The sequence below is a fragment of the Mytilus galloprovincialis genome, chromosome 6 (assembly GCF_965363235.1).
Source record: "Mytilus galloprovincialis chromosome 6, xbMytGall1.hap1.1, whole genome shotgun sequence".
In the NCBI taxonomy this organism is placed as follows: domain Eukaryota; kingdom Metazoa; phylum Mollusca; class Bivalvia; order Mytilida; family Mytilidae; genus Mytilus; species Mytilus galloprovincialis.
Window position 1 is genome coordinate 15,147,045 of NC_134843.1, and position 22,600 is coordinate 15,169,644.

Sequence of the window (22,600 nt, forward strand, 5' to 3'; positions counted from 1 at the left end):
TTTCATTCATGAAAGGTCTGGACAAAACGATGATGTAATTGGTCTATTTCAAAATAGACCGGGTCACATGACAATTACGATAGTATTGACTATAAACCGTACCGTACAGGTAATAAATATTCTCAGTTGTAGATTTACCTGCGGTGTAGTCGAGAGTGAATTAAACTTCATTAATTTAATATAAACCTAACAGGAGGATTTTCAAACTTTTTTGACAGTTTATTAAACCTGCAATAATGACTTTGGGATGTGGTGCGTCAGTTGCCAAAGTTATACTGGTTATAGTTAACACTATTTTCCTGGTAAGTTACTTTTAATTTGTTCTATCTTTTATTCAATTCTTACTTTTACGGCTGTTTTCTTTAAAAAAAAAAAAAAAAACCCGCTAGATTAGATCAGGCCCTAACTTTTGACACGCCCTTTCACTATTGGAAATATCACATTGTGCAATTATACTTTATAATTACTTTCTTTATTTATTATATGACTGAGAAAACAAAACGACAATAGTTTAAACAGAACCGCCCTTATGCGATTAAGGAACCAGTGAACCCGAATAAGGGAAAATACTAAGGAAGAGTTTAAATGAAATATGACCATCTAGTTAGTCAAGATTGCCTGGTTGAGTGATCCTTTTGTAATTGTTTATCAAACTTCTGTAAAAGTAGGGTCGTGACGGAGAAAATGGATAACCGATAATATTAAAGTTATGCATCATCACTTTTGTCCATCTGTTACCATCATCATATATGGTTTCATACCCACGTTATTTCAAGTCAATCCAAAATAAGCTAAAATCTATATATTATATCCGTTTTATTTGTTTATATGAACATGTTTACATAGCAAACCCGTTCTGTACATACAAGGACTATATCCATAACACCACAAACACAACACTCGGTGTGTAATCAAAATGGCCTTGCGGCAAAGATGTTGTAAGATAAACAATAACATGGACTATATTTTTTAATTGAAATACCTAAAAGGGAAATTATGTTCGTGGTTTCACAGTAGAGTTGATGGAAGCGGCCCTGGGGTTATTTCAGCATTATATAATCAAGTGAAGCAGATGTGTGTCCGTTTATAAAATGTTTAACTAGTAACTCTTAAAGTCATGTAGCCAGATTATCCCTTTACCAATATTCCAGAAATAGGCCTTTTTGCGGGGGGAAATATTTATTTTATTCTTATTTTAAACATAAGTATACAATAAGGATAAGAGGTATTATTGCTATTGATTGAACTATCCAAGAGAATCTAAATAACGTCAATTGAAGCAATTGTTAGTCACCGTACGACCTTCAACAATGATCAAACATAATACTGTACAGTAGTAGTCCAATGACAAACATTTCATGCCGGTTTGTAACAAAAACAAGTTAACAATTTTATACAAAAAGTCAACAGTAGTAAACCTCTGTCCAAAAGTCATAAATCAATTAAGAGGAAACAAATACGGGTTACAAACTAAAACCGAGAGCACACAGTAACATCAACCATTAGAGGAAAACAACGGCTAGCAAAACTTCCTGCTTATATGGCAATGTTAAAAAACACAAACAAACGCAAGAACATCTAGTACAAAGAAATATATAAATAAATAAATAATATTAAACGTACATTATAACATGTAAACCACATAACAACAACGGATATGAGACTCTTCCTTCGTTTTATATACAAGGGGGAAATGTACTTGACGTTACAACTTGTATTTACAGCGTCAGTTATATTATGAATGTAGCTATCGGCTTGAGATCTGACTGAACATTATTGTAGGAGTTGCTCATCATAAAATTTATATATTGTTTTTAATTACGTCTATCTGCGAAAGATATTTACAAGTATATAATGCCAATCCGTGTTAACTAAGTGAGCCTGTTTCATAATCGATACAATAGGTATGTTTTGCAACATAAGTCGAAGGCAATGGATGGTTAAGATGTCGAACTAGCAATGAGAACCAGTGCTTAATATTTACATAACTATGGTTTTGAGTTGTATATTTATTTATTTTAAACGTGTACGTGTTTATATTTAAATACCGAATTCGATTATTGATTTCAACGATTTGCCAGTTAATCCGATGTCAGTAAAAGGTGCGAAAGACAGTCTTTTGATACTCCTCGAAGTCAAACAATTGAAGCAATTATAGCTATTTTACGAAGTTTGACACGAGGACCTAAATCCGATTAATATTATATAAGATTGGACAAGAATTATAGATTATCGTTTATCATCTGAACGAGATTGATTTTCTCGCTTGAGCCGGTACGCCGAAAGCGAGAAAAGCAATCGAGTTGAGTTGACCAATGATAGTTAACCCGAATAATTCAGTCGTTATATTCCGCTTAATACATTAAAGTAGGAGATATCGATTACGGTGAGGGACTGAATTATTCGGGTTAAATGATAATCTGTTTATCGCTATTTTACCTATGACGACATGTCAATTTCGTTAGCAATGCCACGTGCCTCCTATGAAAAATTATTAAAAAAGATCAAAGGAAAAATGCGCAAAATAGTGATAATAGTAGATATTCTATAAAGAATACTTCATATGATTGATTTTGAATGAATGGATAATTGATTTTTATGTTTTGCAACTGACGCAACAAATTCAAACTGTTGCTGGCTGCTGATAGTGTTTCCCTGTATTTCTAACTGTGAACACGTTTAAATAAAAATGTACATGTTTTTATTAAACGGACTTGCCTTTAAAACGGAAACATGGTCGTTTATAGACCAATCAGGCTTTTATAGTCGACTATACGTTGAATTGTGGGGTTTTGTCATTGTCGAATGAAGCGGTTGTCTCTATTTGATTACATTAACTCATTTGAACTATTGTGTGTCATTGGCAATCATACACTATCTTCTTATCATTATATCTAATGTGGTCAACGTTATTTGGTTATACATGTACAAACAAAACACACAAACAAAATGATGAGCACTTTATTTAAGGTTTTTTTTTTTGGAACTTGATTTTACCCCAAACTTGATACGGAGTCTGAACATTTCACTATTGTTTACAGAAACAATACCAAAATATTTGCTAAAGTATTTTAAGATCGTTACAAGAAAATAATTCGACGCCTATCCTTTCTTACGTAGGCGAGTATGTGTACAACAAAGCAGAATTATTTGAAAATTTTATGTAAACAGTGAAATTCTAAATTCTTCAACAAGAATGTATACAGCTCAATGTGCGATAACTTTAAATCCCCCGTACCCGAACGAAATAAATGATTATAATAATTTAAATGTATGTATGGATTGGTGATGTTATATGCTGAGACCCTCAGTTTTTATTTCTCTGGTCACATAACTTTATCATTTAACTTTTAGGCATTGAGCATTGCTGATTAAGGCAAACCAACAAAAGCTCTTCGGAAGCATGAAATTTATTAAGTGTTGTTTTCAATTTGTGTAGGTTATTTTATTTATTGCAGCTTCATAAGATGTTGTCACATTGCCATGACAAAAATCTTTACATTTTAACATCATAATTTAGGGGTCATATCATATATACAGAAACAAGACACATTTACAGCTGTATCAGCAATATATCTTAATGTCATTTTGCCGCTGAATATATGAAATAATTACCTCTATTTTCATGCATCACTTGGAAAAAGAAAATGAGAAAAAATAATATATGTATGCAACTGGGTATGGATGTGACAAGACATGGTTGATCGCACCAGAGATATGTATGTACTATATATATGATAGACACCTGTTACATTCGTCACAACTCGGCCGATTCCGTACCTGATAGGAGAATAGCGGAGTCACCCGAGGATCGCCGATTGACACCTGTAACTATCCAGCTATCAAACGAATCTCCCTAGAACACTTTAAACGCAACCATCCTCGATGAACAAAAGACGTTTTACTACATCATCAACATGCAGCCATCAAACAGCCATTCATACCCTAAGCCGAACAGTTTATTTATCATTCTTTTTTAGTCGTTCGGTCAACTGTCTCATTGAAGTATACACCAAACATCATTTTATTCGTACAAACCGCTGATGAAAAGTATCATCTTGGGTTTTTTTTATTAACTAGAAAGCATTTTAACAATGAATAAGGAACACAAATGTTCAGCAGCCCCTGTCCATTGAGCAAGACAATGCTTCATTGCAACATGAGAAAAAAAAACCAGTTGTAACCTTCCTAGATTGTTATAGTTTGTTCTTATGTCACATTGTTGAAGTAGAACACTGTCGTAGGTTGTGGGGGGGGGGGGGGGGTTTGCGCTAACAATTATGTTTAACCCCGGCACATTCTATATGTGCCTGTCCCAAGTCAGGATCCTGTAATTCAGTGGTTGTCGTTTGTTGCTCTTTAATGTATTTGTTTTTCATTCATTGTTTGGTACATTAATCAGGCTATTAGCTTTATCCTTCAACTATTATATATTTTTCATTTCGGTGACTTTTATAGCTTACTATGCTGTATGGGTTTGCTCATTGTTGCAGGCCGCACAGTGATCTACAGTTATTAACTTATATGTCAATTGTTCTCTGGTGCAGATATGCCTCAGACATTGGCAATCATACCACATCTTCTTATATTAATATTGGTACGTTTCGCAGCAGCTACTTGCTGGATAACGAAAGCATATTACTCATTTTAGCATTTAAGCTTTTATCCAGTCTGTAAAAGGAAATAAGTAATCAACGTTGGGAAGTCATGGTTCTGTTTTATATCTAAAAATATATGGTATGAGTTACAATGAGACAACTGTCTATCCAAGTCACAGTTCGTAATAGAAAACCCACTAAAGGTCAAAGTACGGCCTTGGCTCAGACCGAACAGTAAGCTATATAGCCAAAATTACTCGTGTAATTCATTCAAACGGGAAAACCAACGGTCTAATATATACAAAAAACAGAAACGATAATTTCTGGGATCTTCCTTGTTGATTAATCTTCCATAGACAGTAGTTCTAATCTCTTCCTTCATTATCTAAACCATTGCGACATAAAATAATAACGATAAAATAAATTTAACGTTCAAGGATACATGTATAATGACATGACAAAAGGCGATAAATAATGTGTACATCTGTTACACGGTATTAAATCATATCAATAGATTATAAAGTCAACAACTTTGGTGACTGTTGAAGTGTACTTCCATTACGTGAAGGCATAAGTGGGTGATATATTCTGTCAGCACGTTGAAGTGTAATACTCTGTATTGGCATATATATTTTGGTTTAATATTGTCATCTTTTTAGTGGTAGAAGTACAGACAAGATGATCTTGACGCTTAACTATAGGGCTCAGTCCCTTTTGCCAATCAGCTTGCCATGCCAATACCGATTATCTTTTATTAGGCTTTTTGTTTGTTCCTTATTAGAAATATCGGTGCCCCGGTTGTCCTAGTGATCTAAGAGAGAATAAAGTAGGTTATTTACAGTATGTGTATAGCCTGTCAACACTGAGGTCGAAAATTGCAGTCCTGCACGCGTCAGATATTTCGATTCCAATATTAATGGACTAGGAATGCAAGTTTTCATGCCGAAGGTCGGCGGTTCTGTCCGGGCAATACCAATAAAAGTAGTTCGCCGAGAAATAGACAATAAGTACTGAAAATGGCGTTAAACACCAACAACTTATCAATCAATCACAATTAAATACGCATGTGATAGAAGTAAACCACGTGATCATAGTTCGTGGAGGTTTTTTTCATATAATAACAGGTTACTCGACTATAATTTATTGGTTGTGTCGGTTGAAAACATCACGAACCTGACATTTGTCTGTAATATTGGTATTATCTTCCGATTTGTCACATGAGAAAATTGATTGCAAAATATTGATTTGAATTTGTATTTACTACCTAGAAAGTCGTTCATGTCAGGAAATAGCGTAAATCTTCAGGTTTAAAATGTCAGCATCGATTTCCTAACAAAGGTAAAACATAGTGATGGCTATAGTTTTTAACCCAATTAAGCGTAGCTCGCTTAATATACTATTGTATACTTGTGGATGTTGTATTTCTCATTTTCAATGGTGAAGAGTATAGGTGTGAATTTATTAATAAAACATATTCTGACAAAAAAAAACCAATTAATAAAGGTGTTTATTTCATGGTATAATAGAACAAATAATTATAGTTGACATATCATCAACTCACTCATGAAATAACTATCAGCACGTGTTTCAACTCACTCATTAATTACTATCATCACTTGAGTTCCACTGTATCTAAACTACCCCGGCAAAAAATGTATGGACTCGACAATATATAATAACCGGTTCGGTGACGGACCTTCAAGAGACAGAGGAATGTATGTTTCTGATTATCCATTTGTTATTTTGTGACTTGGGGATAGAAACATAAAAAATGTGGAGGGTTTACACATGTTTGTAAGCATTTAGTGCTCTTCATCAACTATAAAATCTGTTGGAAAAGGATTTTAGTCACCAGATTGGCACTAAGCACACAAACAAACTTAACAAAAAAGACACGAATGATACCGTTCTTAGAGTGCCCACAATTTCAGAATAAAATTATTTAAAGTAATCAGTACTAAATTTAAATGGGTCAAATCTCGATAGATGGGCTCTATAAATAACTTAACGGTAATACAATTGGGTAACATTAGAACCAACTGGTTTAATACAATTTATCGATTCTTAAACCCGTTTCTGTTTAGTAACCGTACAATGTGTAAGCAATGCTATATAAATATACCCACTCCCACAACAAATTTATGCGAAAACATCAACTCGTGAAATTTAAGAATTTAGACTTCCTTGAAAGCAAGGGCGTTACAGTTAGTCTCATACACAAACACATTATTAAGTATCAAATGACAGTGGATAAATCCTAGTTTTATCTTTGAACACACCCCCGATAAGTTTATAAATATCTCTTTTATTATAATAATATACCCCAGCTGTCATATTCAAAAGTCAAATAATAGCACTAATGTGTTTATTATTCGTAATTGTATATTTGTACAAACTAAAAAGAAATAAACGTTAAGATACTCTTCATGTAGCAATACATAGTAGGTACAGTCAGTCGATTCCAGGTATTTACCCCAAAATTACAATTTTCCCATGGTCTGACACTTGCCGATTTTTTCTATGTCAAAGATATGGGTTGATACTGCCTTGTAAGCATACAATAGTTTCTGTTGCAATTGCTTTGAGATCGGGACAGTTTTAAGCTAGAATGCGTGGACTATATTCCTTGTCTTCTATAATCATAATCACCAATTACTTCGAGGTCGGACCAATTTTAAGCTAGAATGACTGGACTATATACCTTGGCTTCTATAATCAAAAGCACATGGACTATTAACTAGCCAAACCAACCGGGAAGTGGAAATAAACATTTAGGTTTATAACCGATTAAACGGTCAAAGTCATATATTTACGACAAAACTATTGTTCCATTCTTTCCGTTCTTATAATTTACAATGAATAAAGAAACAGAAATAGTATGCTTTGTTGTACATTTAACTCGTACATATTTTTTTGAAGATTGTACAAGTTCTCAATATCGAAAACTCAATAAATATTTGCACAAGTAAACAAAAACAGCCAACCTAATACAAACCAACAATTATATTACATTAAATAACTGATACCGTTGAAACTGTCGATTTATATTCAATATTCATTTTAACATCATGAACATTGTCTTATATATAAATAATTCTATTGCACATCATCTTTAAAAAATATATAATCGTAGTACACCGTACATATTTTAAGCTTCTATTATTTGAATAACATCTACTGTTAAACATTAAAGACTAGTACAGCGGGACAGTCAGTTTGATTGTCAAGATCTGTGGTCAGAACTACATCCATCAAATGAGATATGGAAATGTAGAGGAACACATGATTACGCTCTCATTACATTCTCTACAATCGAAATCGAAACCGCCTTGTTGGGCTCAGTCAAGGTAGCGTGTTTGCCTCGAGCCCGGGAGGTTGTGTGTTCAAACCCCAGCCAGGTCAAACCAAAGGCTAAAATTGTTATCTGCTGCTTCTCCGCTGAGCACGCCGCATTTAGGAGTAAGAGCAGCCCCTTGTCGGGTCGGAGTCAGAATAATGTATCCGGGTAAGGTGGCACGTCTTCATGCGGACTGTTACCTTGTAAAGTAGCATGTTAAAAATCCGGCTCAATGGGTCGGTATAGTACCAAGCAGGGTAAATATTCATATTGCATTAACATGTTCTCGTCCTGAATATTCATATTAATTTGCCGCTGCACGTTCATCAGCGATCACTCTATAATTCACTTATAGATAAGTTTTAGGGTGATTAAGGAAGCAGGATCGTTTGGGTTTATATTGAGTATTGAAGGAACATGAACTAAGTTTACAAATAGGCTTTTTACTTTGTAAATATCAGTCTGATAAAGAATGTTGTTAACGAGAGAAAAAAATGCAATTAATCTTAGTGTCGTATTAAAGAAGATTTAGTTTTGCATGTACACTACGTTTGGGGGAACACCTGTAAAAGTACATCATTCACTCATCAACGACTAATATAAAATTGAGACGGATTAAAAGAAAGAAAAATATAAAGAACATGACAAAGAATCTAAGAAGAAGTCTTTTATATGTACCTCCAATTTCTTCTGGTAAAAAACCTAATCTAATACGTAGGATGTTTATAATTCCACAAATCGATTCTTCATCCGTAGTTACACAACATTGTGAAAGGATATTTACTTGTAATGTAAACAGTATAGATGATAACGAACCTAAAGAGGAATAAACTCTCGGATTAAAGTTGACTTGGGCGAAACTGTTCATTAATTCTCAACCTTCGCTCGGTTAAGATACGGATAAATATATTTTTATACCCGTTATCTAAATGTCTGGGTATGTCGTTTAAGAATTTGTTCGTTTTCATCTTCAATTTGACCGCCAGGCTAGTGGTCTCGCGTAAGCGTGTTCTCCTCGAGAGCGGAATGTTGTGCTTTTCGAATCCAGGCCGGGATAAACCTGACCTACTTTAGAATTGATACTTGCTGCTTCTCCGCCGATACGCGGTATTGAAGAGTAAGAGCAAAGACTGGTCGTCTCGAATTCAGAATAATGTGCCCTGGTAGTGCTGCGGACTTCTGCCTTTTGAACTATTGAACAAGCAGACTAAAAAAATGACTTATCACGTTGGTCTAGTACAAACCAAGATTCATATTCTTATCGCATTAGCATCTTCTCGTCCTAAATATTCATTTTATTTGCCACTGGGTGTTAAACAGCCATCCATATTTCAAATGTACCATATGTTGTGAGCTTTACACAGAATATAATAGCTGTTATGTGCTTGTCCATCATAACCCACTTATCGGCATCTTGTTTGGTCTATATTTGAGACAATATCTAAAAAAGTATATAATTTCCATGTCCCATCGTTAACCAGCAATTATTGTTTTATTGAACCACCTATTGGAAATTTTTTAGTTACAGTATTAACTAGTGTATATAATCCACCAACTATTGCCAATTAAACACTCTTTCTTAAATTCCTTCGAATAAAATTTTATAATTTGAATGTTCACCCCCCCCCCCCCCAAAAAAAAAAATAAATAAATAAAAAAAAAATCATGTTGTCCGGTGGTGTTTTCTGACAACTAAATCATTCAAAGAGTATCCAAATTAAGCAAAAAGGCTTCATATTTTCACAAATATGATAGATCATTTAGAAAACTTGACCCCTACTGGTCTGATTTTTATTATTTGTAACTAAAGCATATGATAACATTTTGCATTTCTAAGGGTCTTTTAAATTTTGTCCCAAGGGGTAATTTGCCTCCTGTTACCACTGGTTTTTTTTTCAGTTGTGGAAATGTTTGAAAGACCCAAGATTTCATTTCTTGTAATATAATGCGAAGAGCATCATTTCCTGTATGTATGACTCCATATGTATAGGTGAATGGCAGCCAGTTCGAAGAATCCGAAATCCCCAAAGACCAGAATGTTACACACAGGCACTCGTCTCAGAAAAAAAAAATTCCTGTATACCTTTATATAACATAAAAGTATATAGGAATTTTTTTTTCTGAGACGAGTGCCTTTGCTGTTACAGCCTTTTTGTGTACCATCTGAGAATATTTCATTGTCAGCACTATAACAGTAAATGTGTTTTTATAGTATCTTATTAAATTAGTATGTAGATGGAGGCAAATTCAAACTTCCACGCAATTCGAATAAAAGGACAAAAAGTACTTTGTAATTCCTATCTGTTACGTTCTGTCATGTTACCTGATAAAAAGTAACAGCATAGCCATAATCAGTAACATGAAGGATGTAAAGACAATTTCACTGATGAATCACAAAGTTAATCTACTATATATGCCAACAATTTCATTTAATATAAGTTAATATGATCACCATATTTAATAAATCTCAACATAATATACAGGATATTAAATGAAAAGACAGTAGCCCTTTTCACAAAAAATCTTAAGATATATTTTACTCAAGTAAGAGTAATCTTAAGATTTTTAGGTTTTTCACAAAAAATCTTAAGTAAATCTTAAGAGTAAAAACTATCGTAACTTTAAGAGTGCTATTACCCACTCTTAAGTATATATTTTACACTTAAGAAAAATCTTAAGAGAAATATAAGAATTTAAAATGGCTACTATATATTTCTTTTTAATATTATAACCAGATCGAAGAGCTTTAAGAAGAGATCACGTTTTTCGGGACCGGACCGACGACCTTGATTTGTTAAATAATGGCCATTCAATTGCACGGTATCGTTTCCCAAAGCAGTCTATTTGGATGATATAGAGATGCCATTAAAAGAACTCCCAACAAATCAAATGCAATCCCTTCCCATATTCAAGATGTATAACAAGACTAACAACACAAATCAAACTTATCTTCCGTCTAGTAGTTAAATGTGCAAATTTGGTGTTCTCTATCACGTCCGCTATGGAGTGAAACATTGCAAATTATGTTACGCCAATCCCAAACACTAATTACACACAAGCAAGACTAAAGGTTGTACATATATTAAGAACGTTTAAGATCAATAAACCTATTTTCCAAAGCCTTAAATTTGTCAGTCTGATTATTGTACACACAGTTTCAGAAATGGTCATATTTGGGATGAGATATGAGGGTACTCGGAAAAAGGGGAAATTGTCCGATGACCTGTTTTTCAAACTACCTTTTTTTAACTTTTGATAACAGCAGAGACCATTGTGCAATTCTAGTATAGAAGTAGGTAACAGAAAGGAATTTATTTTAGAACTTTCATTACCTAGGCAGATTTTCATCTTGCAAATACAGTTTCAAAAGATAAATGACATTGTTTGCTGTTATCTTCCAATTGTGCCCAATTTGAAATGATGTTTTTTTTCTTAAACTATGAAACAAAGCAATTGTTTTGAAAATAATTCCTTCCTTTTACCAACTTTGTCCTGTTACTCAAGATTCTTTCATGTTACCGACATATCGGAATTTATTTTAGTATATTTCTTAACCTTTTGTATTGAAAATGCTAAAATCAATAATTGGCATTTGCATGCTATACTAGTAAACCACAAATAGTGTCTTTAACTTTATTTCTCATTCCCATTAGAAACTTTTTAAAATTGATTCATTCTGGTAACAAGAGAGAACTGGAATTGTTTCGTACCATTTTTATAATTGCAATTAATACCACATTTAACAATTGTTTGAATTGCAATCAACAGTTCCTGAATCCTTAATGTTTGTTCTTCGATCAAGTTGAGCTATATAAATACCGACTTGAAAGACATTTTTTTTGGTTTTTTCCTATTGCCAAAAATTAGACATTTTCAGATATTGTTTCATTTACATTTTCATATAGAGTAATAAAAAAAGAGCGATTAAGGTTTTTTTCTTCAAAATTCACAACTTAACATGCATCTGATTTTGATATCGGCTTAATTGTTTTCGATTTTGTGTGATACATTTTCAAAACTATTTCAAGTTTGAAATATACGGATAAAACAAATATGTTGGGCGGGTATAAACAAATAAAATATCTTAAACACTAGCAAAGAATATATCTTTCAAAGTATGCGCTTAAATCGATGTTCTATTTGATAAATTTTATTTTTTTAAATATAAAATGTATACAGTTTATCTCCGTCTACTACAAAACACATCTTTTTGAACTTTGATTTCAAACTTCTTGTTTGTGATGTCTTTTCAGACCGGTCTGTTTGCCAGATAAGATAACGCTAATTGTTAATGAGTATACTTATGTAGACGAAGCGTATGTCTGTGGTGTCCAAAATATAAGCCTTTTATTTTTGATAAATTTCTAACGTCATTGGTATACATCGTGGATATATACATTCGACTTGTTATAAATCCTTTTCAATCTTCCACAATAAAACCTCATTTAGACTTATTTCCCCATAGTATAAATACGCTGTTTGTCATATTTTGATCATTGAAAAGCTATACATACGAGTGTATAGTTACGATAGATCTGACATACACGATACCGGACTCATGTAACCGTTTTTTCCTGTTTTTCATCGTCATAGTTTATAATAAAATTGTCAACAATCACAAGGAAAACCAATCAGAAATAAAACAATTTTCTTACACGACTTTTATTGCAAAAACTAATGTACTGCTTACTAGGTTACTACTACATTTGTAGTAGTATAAATGTAAGCACAGTACAAAGACATATGGCGATAATTGTTTACATTGTTAAAAAAGTTGTAAAGGGTTTCATTCGACATAATAGAGATATGTTATTTGCATCAGCCTTCGTAATTGAATTAGCTTTCCAAATATTCAAATCGAGCGCCACTGATGAGTCTTATGAAGACGAAACGCCTGACATACAAAAGTATAAACCTTGTATTTTTTATAAGTTTTGTCATCTTTGGTATACATCGTGGTTATGCACATTCGACTTGTAAGAAATCCACTCCAATCTTCCACAATAAAACCTCATTATGGCTAACCCTGAGTAGTTGCATTTAGTCGTAGTTGTTTTTTCATTGAAATTCGAGGCATACACGTTTAGCTGTCTAACGTAGACTAGCAGCATATGTAATAATTTTCGTCTTGTGGTGATGAATAATGTGAAGTAGACAACACACATATATGCAAGGGGGACAAACAACAGCATGCCATAAAGTAAAAAGAAAAGGAAAGAATAAATAACGATAATCAAATATTTGAGCAACCCGAACTTCTAAAAAATTGGAAAAATCTCATGTCACCCGATAGAGCACGTGGTTATTGGCAGTGACGTTGTGTGGCTCATAAAAGTACAATATCGGCGATAAGTCTTGGGTTGTACATGAATGGCGAAAGAGGATGGAAATAGAAAAATAACACATAGGAACATACACGTAGTCATCTCCAAGTGGTATAGCTTCAACTTTAACATAAGCAAACCGTATTTTCTGATCAATGTAATCAATCAGGAAACACAAGCTAAGTATAAAACATGTTTTTCTTATACTTTCAGATCCTTGGTTTGGGAATAGGAATCGCTGGTCTAGTGTTTCGGTTTGGAACGGACCTGTTAGGAGATGAGTTAAAAGATGCTATGAAGAGTCTGAAGGTTGATGTAGTCGGTGGCGTAAATGTTTATGACGTCGCCGGTTCTCTTTCTTTGTTGCTCATCATTGTAGGGTTTTTCATCTTTCTCGTTGGTGGCCTGGGATGCTGTGGAGCTTGCTGTCAGAACCGAGTTCTCTTAGTTGTGGTAAGTTGACGTTTACGCAGAAATAACCAATATTCAGTATTATAGTAACTTGACATTTACAATGACCAAAAAGAAAACAAGTAAACAACCGACTAAAATGAGTCGTTAAAGAAAGAGGGGCGAAAGATACCAGAGGGACATTCAAGCTCATTGATCGAAAATAAACAGACAAAGTCGTGGCTTAAAAGAAAAAGAGAAACAGACAAAAAATAGTACATAAGACACAACATAGAAAAAATTAAAGACTTAGCAACAAGTACCCTACCAAAAACGGGGTGATATCAAAAGAAAAAGAAAGAATGCAGTATTTATTCACTTGGGATAAACTGTCGATTTCAGTTTATTGTAGTTAAAGATGTTAGAGTTTTTCTTTATAAACTGTCTCGGTGCTCAATTTTGCTATGAGTATGATGCCTATATCATTTAATACTATATTTCTGTTTACAAAATGATTCACATTTGCAGTTGAATACCTCTATTTTAAGCATGTTTTATATTTTTAATTGTAAACATTGTTTTGTACTTCTCTTTTCAGTATGCCATAATTGTTTTTATATTGCTGATTGTTCAGATCGTTGGTGTAGCACTGTTTGCTGGATTTAGATCTAAGGTATTTTTTTCTTTACCACCACATGATCATTATTAGTTCATAAAAAAGTATTACTCCCGTAATTTTCGTTGCATTTCAAGCATACTGGGTAATGATGACCTGGGAAACTTCTAATTTACCAGATATGTGGGTCAAATATTAAACGATTATATGGAATCTCTTATTGACACCGTAATATTTTCATCTACTTGACGGACAGAAGATAATGGAAACAAAATTTCTGCATGCAGTAATTTGTCGGTCAAGTTTATAGGTCCTCTAGCGACCAAGGATTTTATTTGGCACAGCAAATCGATTTTGTATTATTGATTTTAATTTTAGACAAGAATTTGGATTACAGAAAACCTTTACTATTGATTTTTTTGGCTGAAGTACTATTATTGATTGTTAGATATTAAATCATATTAACAATCGTATTTATTTTTGTGACGGATGACTTTTCGTCATAGGAAACATTTCATGGTGCATTTTGATTTTGAAAATTCAAAAAAAGTGAAAAAGTATATTTTAACAAAACGTATTTATATATATATTATAAAGTTTGCCTCAGTCCACATCTACACGCCGATAATCGCAGTTATATTTCAAAATTTATCTTGTATCGAGTGGAGAAATATCATATCACATTCGATTTAGGGATATAATTATAGGTTTCATAACGAGTGAGAATTAGATATCGATTGATATCAACTCAATTTCAATAATAATAAACGAGCCTATGGCGATATCTAATTCTCACAAGTTGTTAAACCTATTTCTCTTATGGCAAAAAGTTGTATGTGCGTGGCCTATTTGTTGAGAGTTGTGTTGCTACGGCCGTTTTTCTTTGCAACGCGTACTAGTTTAATCTATCTTATCTTTGATGAGATTAAAACATTTTCCACAGAAGATAATTTCTTACATGTTTTGTTTTACTTATCAATTTTCATATCTTAACTTATTTTACAGTTTGATGATTCAGTCAAAGATGGATTTAAGGACATACTAACTAACAGGTATAACAAGACTGGAAACGACGATTTAACCAAGTCATATAATGCACTTTTCAATTTAGTAAGTATTATCAATAATAAATTCTATCATCTGGTATCATACCGTTGACAATAGTACCGGCAACACAATTATGAAATCAACCGAATCCACTAATAATAATCCTATATTTTCTGCATTTGAACGTGTACTACAGCGTTCAGGCAATGCTAGGACATTCCAGATCTTTGAGGATAGTAATCTGTCTGTTTAACTATTAGTGTTGTAGCGCTGTCTGATCTCAAACAGTTAGGAGCCATAATCGGTACTGTGTAAACGCTGCATCAAGTCTTTGGAAAGTTACAACGGTTTTGGCCTCATGATAAAATAAATGTTCTACTCATCTTGTTGATTGTTTTGTATGTTTGTTTTATTTTTGTCTTCTTTAATTTGTATATGTATGCCTTTGATGTATGCGTACACACTTTTTGGTTACTGGCTCTCAATTATTGTCACGTTAACCATTACGTCTGTGAAGGTTGTTCACCAATTATTGTCACGTTAACCATTACGTCTATGAAGGTTGTTCACCAATTATTGTCACGTTAACCATTTCGTCTGTGAAGGTTGTTCACCAATTATGGTCATGTTTACCATTACGTCTGTGAAATTTGTTCACCAATTATTGTCACGTTAACCATTACGTATGTGAAGGTTGTTCACCAATTATGGTCACGTTAACCATTACGTCTGTGAAGGATGTTCTCCAATTATTGTCACGTTAACCATTACGTCTGTGAAGGTTGTTCACCAATTATTGTCACGTTAACCATTACGTCTGTAAAGGTTGTTCACCAATTATGGTCACGTTAACCATTACGTCTGTGAAGGTTGTTCACCAATTATGGTCACGTTAACCATTACGTCTGTGAAGGTTGTTCACCAATTATGGTCATGTGAAGGTTATTCACCAATTATGGTCACGTTAACCATTACGTCTGTGAAGATTGTTCACCAATTATGGTCACGTTAACCATTACGTCTGTGAAGGATGTTCTCCAATTATTGGCACGTTAACCATTACGTCTGTGAAGGTTGTTCACCAATTATGGTCACGTTAACCATTACGTCTGTGAAGGTTGTTCACCAATTATGGTCACGTTAACCATTACGTCTGTGAAGGTTGTTCACCAATTATGGTCACGTTAACCATTACGTCTGTGAAGGTTGTTCACCAATTATGGTCACGTTAACCATTACGTCTGTGAAGGTTGTTCACCAATTATGGTCACGTTAACCATTACGTCTGTGAAGGATGTTCTCCAATTATTGGCACGTTAACCATTACGTCTGTGAAGGTTGTTCACCAATTATTGTTTCGTTAACCATTACGTCTGTGAAGGTTGTTCACCAATTATTGTCACGTTAATCATTACGTCTGTGAAAGTTGTTCACCAATTATTGTCACGTTAACCATTACGTCTGTGAAGGTTGTTCACCAATTATTGTCACGTTAACCATTACGTCTGTGAAGGTTGTTCACCAATAATTGTCACGTTAACCATTACGTCTGTGAAGGTTGTTCACCAATTATGGTCACGTTAACCATTACGTCTGTGAAGGTTGTTCACCAATTATGGTCACGTTAACCATTACGTCTGTGAAGGTTGTTAACCAATTATTGTCACGTTAACCATTATGTCTGTGAAGGTTGTTCACCAATTATGGTCACGTTAACCATTACGTCTGTGAAGGATGTTCTCCAATTATTGTCACGTTAACCATTATGTCTGTGAAGGTTGTTCACCAATTATTGTCACGTTAACCATTACGTCTGTGAAGATTGTTCACCAATTATTGGTTGTTCACCAATTATTGTCACGTTAACCATTACGTCTGTGAAGGTTGTTCACCAATTATGGTAACGATTACGTCTGTGAAGGTTGTTCACCAATTATTGTCACGTTAACCATTATGTCTGTGAAGGTTGTTCACAATTTATTGTTGTCAAAATAAAGGAAGAATAAACAATGCCATACAAGTTGGAGATTTAGATAGCTATGAATTGAGGTTTAACCACTATTTCATTCAAATTCGCCAAGTGAGTAATCAATTCGTATGTTCTTTTTATGACACAAGCTCATATTATATTCAAATTACAGTCCATTACACTTACAGACCATAACAGATAAAAGAAACACATGTATAATAACTTATTGTACATATAGTTTGGTATTTAATCATTTAAATGCGGTTTTTGATATTAAGTTGGTATCATATTTTTGCATCAGGAGGGAAAATTTTCAAACTTATCATGGTTTTGTTGCAGAAGGTTTCCTGACCGAGCCTCAAAATTCCAACAGAAAAGTCTATTTTACCAGGCTAGAATTTGTATAATTTAATATCAGAGCCAGTGTTCAAATCATGGTAAATGATTGCATTTATAATTACAGTATGAATGTTGTGGTGTAGATTCTAAAGCTGATATGCCAGAGGATGACTTACCCAAAGAGTGCTGTGTAGCTACTAACCCATGTGACAAGACATCTTCTGATGTTCGACCGGTAAGTACATAAAATATATTAATTATGGTTGTATAGATCATTAAATTTGCAACTAATATCCCCGTAAAAACCTTAAAATTGATTGGAAAATATTGTAATCCTCGAGCAATTTTCTTGTACTTTATCTTTTGGTATTGGGTATCTAAAGATATTACTAATACATCTGTTAAACAGATATGGTCCAAAGGGCTACTTTTGGATAAATTTTATTTTTGTTTTTGTTTTTGGTTTATATTGTTTTTGTTCTTTGGTTTTTGATTATAGAGTGTTGAAGTGTTTTCTCTGTCGTACAAGCCAAATTTATTTTATTAACTTTATTTTCTAATTGATCAAAATTGTACTTCTCTTTAGAATATATTCGATGTGTAAATCTGTTTTTTTTTAGTAGCGTTGTAGGCGAAGTTTGTTATATTTTTCTTTAATTTTTGTTGGAATCTTTATTTCTCGCTTACTACCTATTTTGCTAAAGTCAATGTATGCCTTTCCAGAACTAGCGACATTTTTAGGTGTTAAATAAAAAAAAATCCAATGCTTCTTTATCAATATTTTGCAGTCTGCATACTTGTACACCCGAAGTTTTTATCTGACACGTGTCTGTTTTTTTCAAGATCAACTGACGGACTACAAATGAAAGGTTAATATCCTCAATGCTCTTCAACTTTGAACTTGTTTGGCTTTATAAATATTTTGATATGAGCGTCACTGATGAGTCTTATGTAGACGAAACGCGCGTCTGGCGTACTAAATTATAATCCTGGTACCTTTGATAACCAATTAATAAAGAGTTTTTAAACAAAGTATATCGCTTTTTTTTATCAGGGTTGTTATACAAAGCTGAAAGACCAAATAGACCAATACAACAGCGTATTTATTGGTGTTGGAGTATCTGTGTTGGTTTTCCAAGTAAGTAGAGATACGTATTTATCGGTGTTGGAGTATCTGTGTTGGTTTTCCAAGTAAGTTGAGATACGTATATACAAACATATGCTAATGCATATTCATGAATTAAAGGTGACGATACATTAAGATAAGCAAAAATCTAAACCGTTGCAAAAACAAAGATCCATTCTTTTGAAATAGAAAGCAGTAAAATAACATCTTTATTCTTTAAAAAAATAAATGATTATACACATTCATTATTGAACTGTAGCTGCTAACGTAAACCGAATAAAAATTGCATGTCGCTCTGCTATTTGTACTCAATATCATGCGACATTTTGTTTCATTTTTTTGGATCTTGTTTTTTTTGGTACAAAAAAATAATATTCCAATCGATATTTAAACTCTATTTAGCTAATCAGAATACGCCAATACAATTTTTTTTAATGGAAACAACAATTTTCTTTCAATAAATTCCATGCGTCCGAAATGCATGTCCGGTAGCTATCTTCATCATGAACACTCAAAGCCAAATATTTGAAATCCAGGGTTTATGTAAAAACCGAAACAGTTGACGAGCTATATGACAAAAAAACAACAACATTAAAGTGCTAGCTAAATCCATTTAAAGTCAACTTTACCTGAGGGAACATTTATTGCAATTTGAATTATCTGCAATGGCACAACGTCTCTTTCTTTATTTAAAAATTTATCGTGATCTAGTAAAACTTTCTTTTGTGAGTAAAAACATTTTTATTAACGGAATATATGAATTAGTAAGAAGTGAGTTCGAAACCTTAATTCAAGGTGATACCTTCGACAAATGGTTGCTCAAATATTTGTTGAAGAATTCCGACATGATAATAAAATTGTACAATATGAGTTAGGCATTTACCATGCCACCTAGATTAATCACAACTTCAATCAAAATAAGAAAAAAGCGCATTCATGACGGATTGACAATGACCAAGAAGGACAATATCGTGACAGGCAAACAAGGGCATGACCGAAAGAAATAACAATCATTCATCTATTCCTTTAAATTAACATATGTAATGAGTCATGATGTGCACGAATAATGCATGGATAAACAATTTTAAATTGAAAAGTTTAAAATTTTTATTAGTTAGTCACATTTTCAAAAGTTACTTATAAACAATTTCTAAATCAACAACGAAATTCTTTAACGTGTTTCTTTTACAGCACTGAGTTTATACTTCTGCTGGTGGACTATAAGTTCCAAGGCGTATTATCAACTCAGTAGTCAGTATTTAGAATGACATGATTTATAACAAATCTTTGTAAAAATGTCCGTTCATAAATTTTGAAATTACAAAGAAACTAAGGTTTCAACTCCCTCAGGTAAAGTTTACCTTAGATTGATTTAGCTATTCTATAGTCATATAACTCTTCAAATACATCATCGACTTTCAAATATTCGGCTGTGAGTGTTACGGATGAAGGTAAATATCAGAATAGCGCGTCGGACCCATGAAATTATTGAACGTATTCTCAGCTTTTAATGTTGTTTTAAAAGATCTTCTGATGAACGAAATAAATAGTGTTATCTTTATTTCCATAGGCTGTTCCTTTCCACGATGTCTTATGTTTCGACTCTAACCGTATACCTTTTCATGTTGACTGTATGAACTACCTTTCTGTACACACCACTTACTTACTCTGTCTATCACTATACTTCTTTTGTTTTTAAATTTCAAGAATTAAATGTGTTATCATTTGTTTTTCAGTTAATATGTGTTATCTTTGCCTTCTGTCTGTGTGCTGCTATTGGAAGAGATAGTATTGTGTGATACTGAACGTTTTCTTACATTACCTCCTTCTACGTGTATACTGTCCTGTTGATATTGTGTCTGTACTAATTCTCTGATTCCTTAACAACACTACCTATATTTTTGTATATGTACATAGAACATTTCTTGAACCATGTGGAAATCAAACTAAATATGATTGATTGTTTTCTTATATTTCCTTCTACTGTGGATTCATTATTATTCGTTGGATACCAATTTTCGTGGATTTTGTGGGTATAGGTGAACAACGAAATTAAATGTTCAACGAATAACAAATTTCTATAGGATTGTACGCAGACGTTGGCAAAACAACGAACATAAATGTCCAGAAAATACCATGACAATAAATGAATCCACTGTAAATTGGTCCCGTAGAAATTGTGTCTACTAATTCTCTTCTGATTCCCATCCATATATTTGTATATGTACATTGAACGGTTCTTGAATACTGTAGCAAACAAACTAAACATTGATATCTAATAGAATTATTTTGCTAATTTTCAGTTGTTATGTGTGCTATTTTCCTTCTGTTTGTGCGTGGCGATTGGAAGAGAGGAATAAAACTGGTACAATTTCAAGAACAAACAATCAAATCTATAGAAGACATATATATGTTAAATGTGAAGGGTAAAAGGAATCGATCAATCAGAATGAGGGGTATAAAGAGAAGAACATTTGTTCAGCTTTAAGACTTTTTCCGATTTTTTTATTGAATATATTCACATGTTTAATATCTCATTAAAGCATGCCATAGATTTCTTACTCTACCTAAAATTGTTCATTGCTTTCAAATTTTTAAAAAGTAATTCTCACATGTTTTTTCCAAAAACTATTGTTTTCAGAATCCATTTGTTTGGTCTAAAATGAATGAGGAATGGTACTGAATTGAATAGGTTTTTTTGTATTAAATTTTGGTAATTTTTAGTGAGTAATGATAACCAAATTGTCAGCAAGCTTATATCAGTACCCTCCTCATGATTGGACTAAATTTTGAGTCCCTCAGGTGGATTGATCAATTAAATAAAGTGTTCTAGTTTGTATCATGTATATATATATTATTTTTTACGTTGTATCATTTTATTTTATATATTACCATGCCAAGTGATGAAGTTAAATTATCATCATTTTATTATTTCTATCCGGATACATGTGTTCATATTATTAGCAACAAGACTATAGACATGACCTATATGGAAACATATAATTAAAGGTCAAAACTGGTCATTTGTGCTTTATGGTGTGTTTTAATAAATTATTTTAAAACATCATACAAAATTTTAAATAATAATTAAATTATTATTCTCGATGACCAACATTTACCCAGGCAGTATCATTTTGAAATTGTATTGGGATTCTTACAAATTATCAAAAAAGTACATTTTAAATTTGTTTTTTTCCTTCAATAAAAAAAAAATGAAAGAAAAAAAATCCAGGCATCCTATTCATAAATACAATGTACAAATTGTCTTACAATAGGCAAACTTCATATCAGAAAAAAATGATCTGACAGACACTATTGTCATTTGTAATTAACTCATTATTAATCATTTATTTATATTCTGATGGTTTTTGCAATTTTGAAAGTCATTTTATAAGAGAGAGAAAAAGTGATGCCAGAATATACTCTTACATGCAGTGCAAAAAAATCAACTTTTTGTTGCCCGGGTTTTAAATTTGCTGAATCCCAAAGCTGTTTTTTTTTTATATGAAACGGTCTTATATTTCTATTATTTTTAAACACCAAAGAGACTTTTAAATCATTTGATAAATGTCATTTTTTATCCACTCATTATTTTTTATCAAGATCGATTTTACCTGTTGACTTTTATCTTTGTAAAATTATTATTTTAGAATAAAAATACTTATATGCGAATAATTATGTATTTTTGTGTTATTTATATATACGTTCAGTTATTAAGAAATAGAGAAATGTGGGATATATAAATATGAGACAGAATCCCAACAAAAAGACGTCACCAAGACCTGTATATATCAACACAAGTTTTTAACAATAGATATGTGTCTTTACAGTTTGTCAAGCTCGAAATCAATCCC

At 32.8% G+C, this 22,600-nt stretch overlaps 1 protein-coding gene across 3 annotated transcripts; it reads left to right on the forward strand.

Moving 5' to 3' along the window:
• Positions 1–21,973, forward strand: LOC143079034 (tetraspanin-18B-like). 3 transcript variants are annotated; one of them, XM_076254150.1, is made up of 7 exons: positions 1–302; positions 13,473–13,712; positions 14,248–14,322; positions 15,271–15,375; positions 17,745–17,855; positions 18,675–18,811; positions 21,050–21,973. In XM_076254150.1, exons 1-7 carry the CDS (start codon positions 237–239, stop codon positions 21,174–21,176), a joined length of 861 nt encoding a protein of 286 aa, XP_076110265.1. In that variant the 5' UTR covers positions 1–236; the 3' UTR covers positions 21,177–21,973. The 3 variants fall into 3 exon arrangements, with proteins under 3 accessions (XP_076110265.1, XP_076110267.1, XP_076110266.1); XM_076254152.1 differs by having other exon boundaries at positions 18,675–18,758; XM_076254151.1 differs by lacking the exon at positions 21,050–21,973 and adding an exon at positions 20,483–20,720 and having other exon boundaries at positions 18,675–18,758.
• The last annotated feature ends 627 nt before the right edge of the window (positions 21,974–22,600 follow it).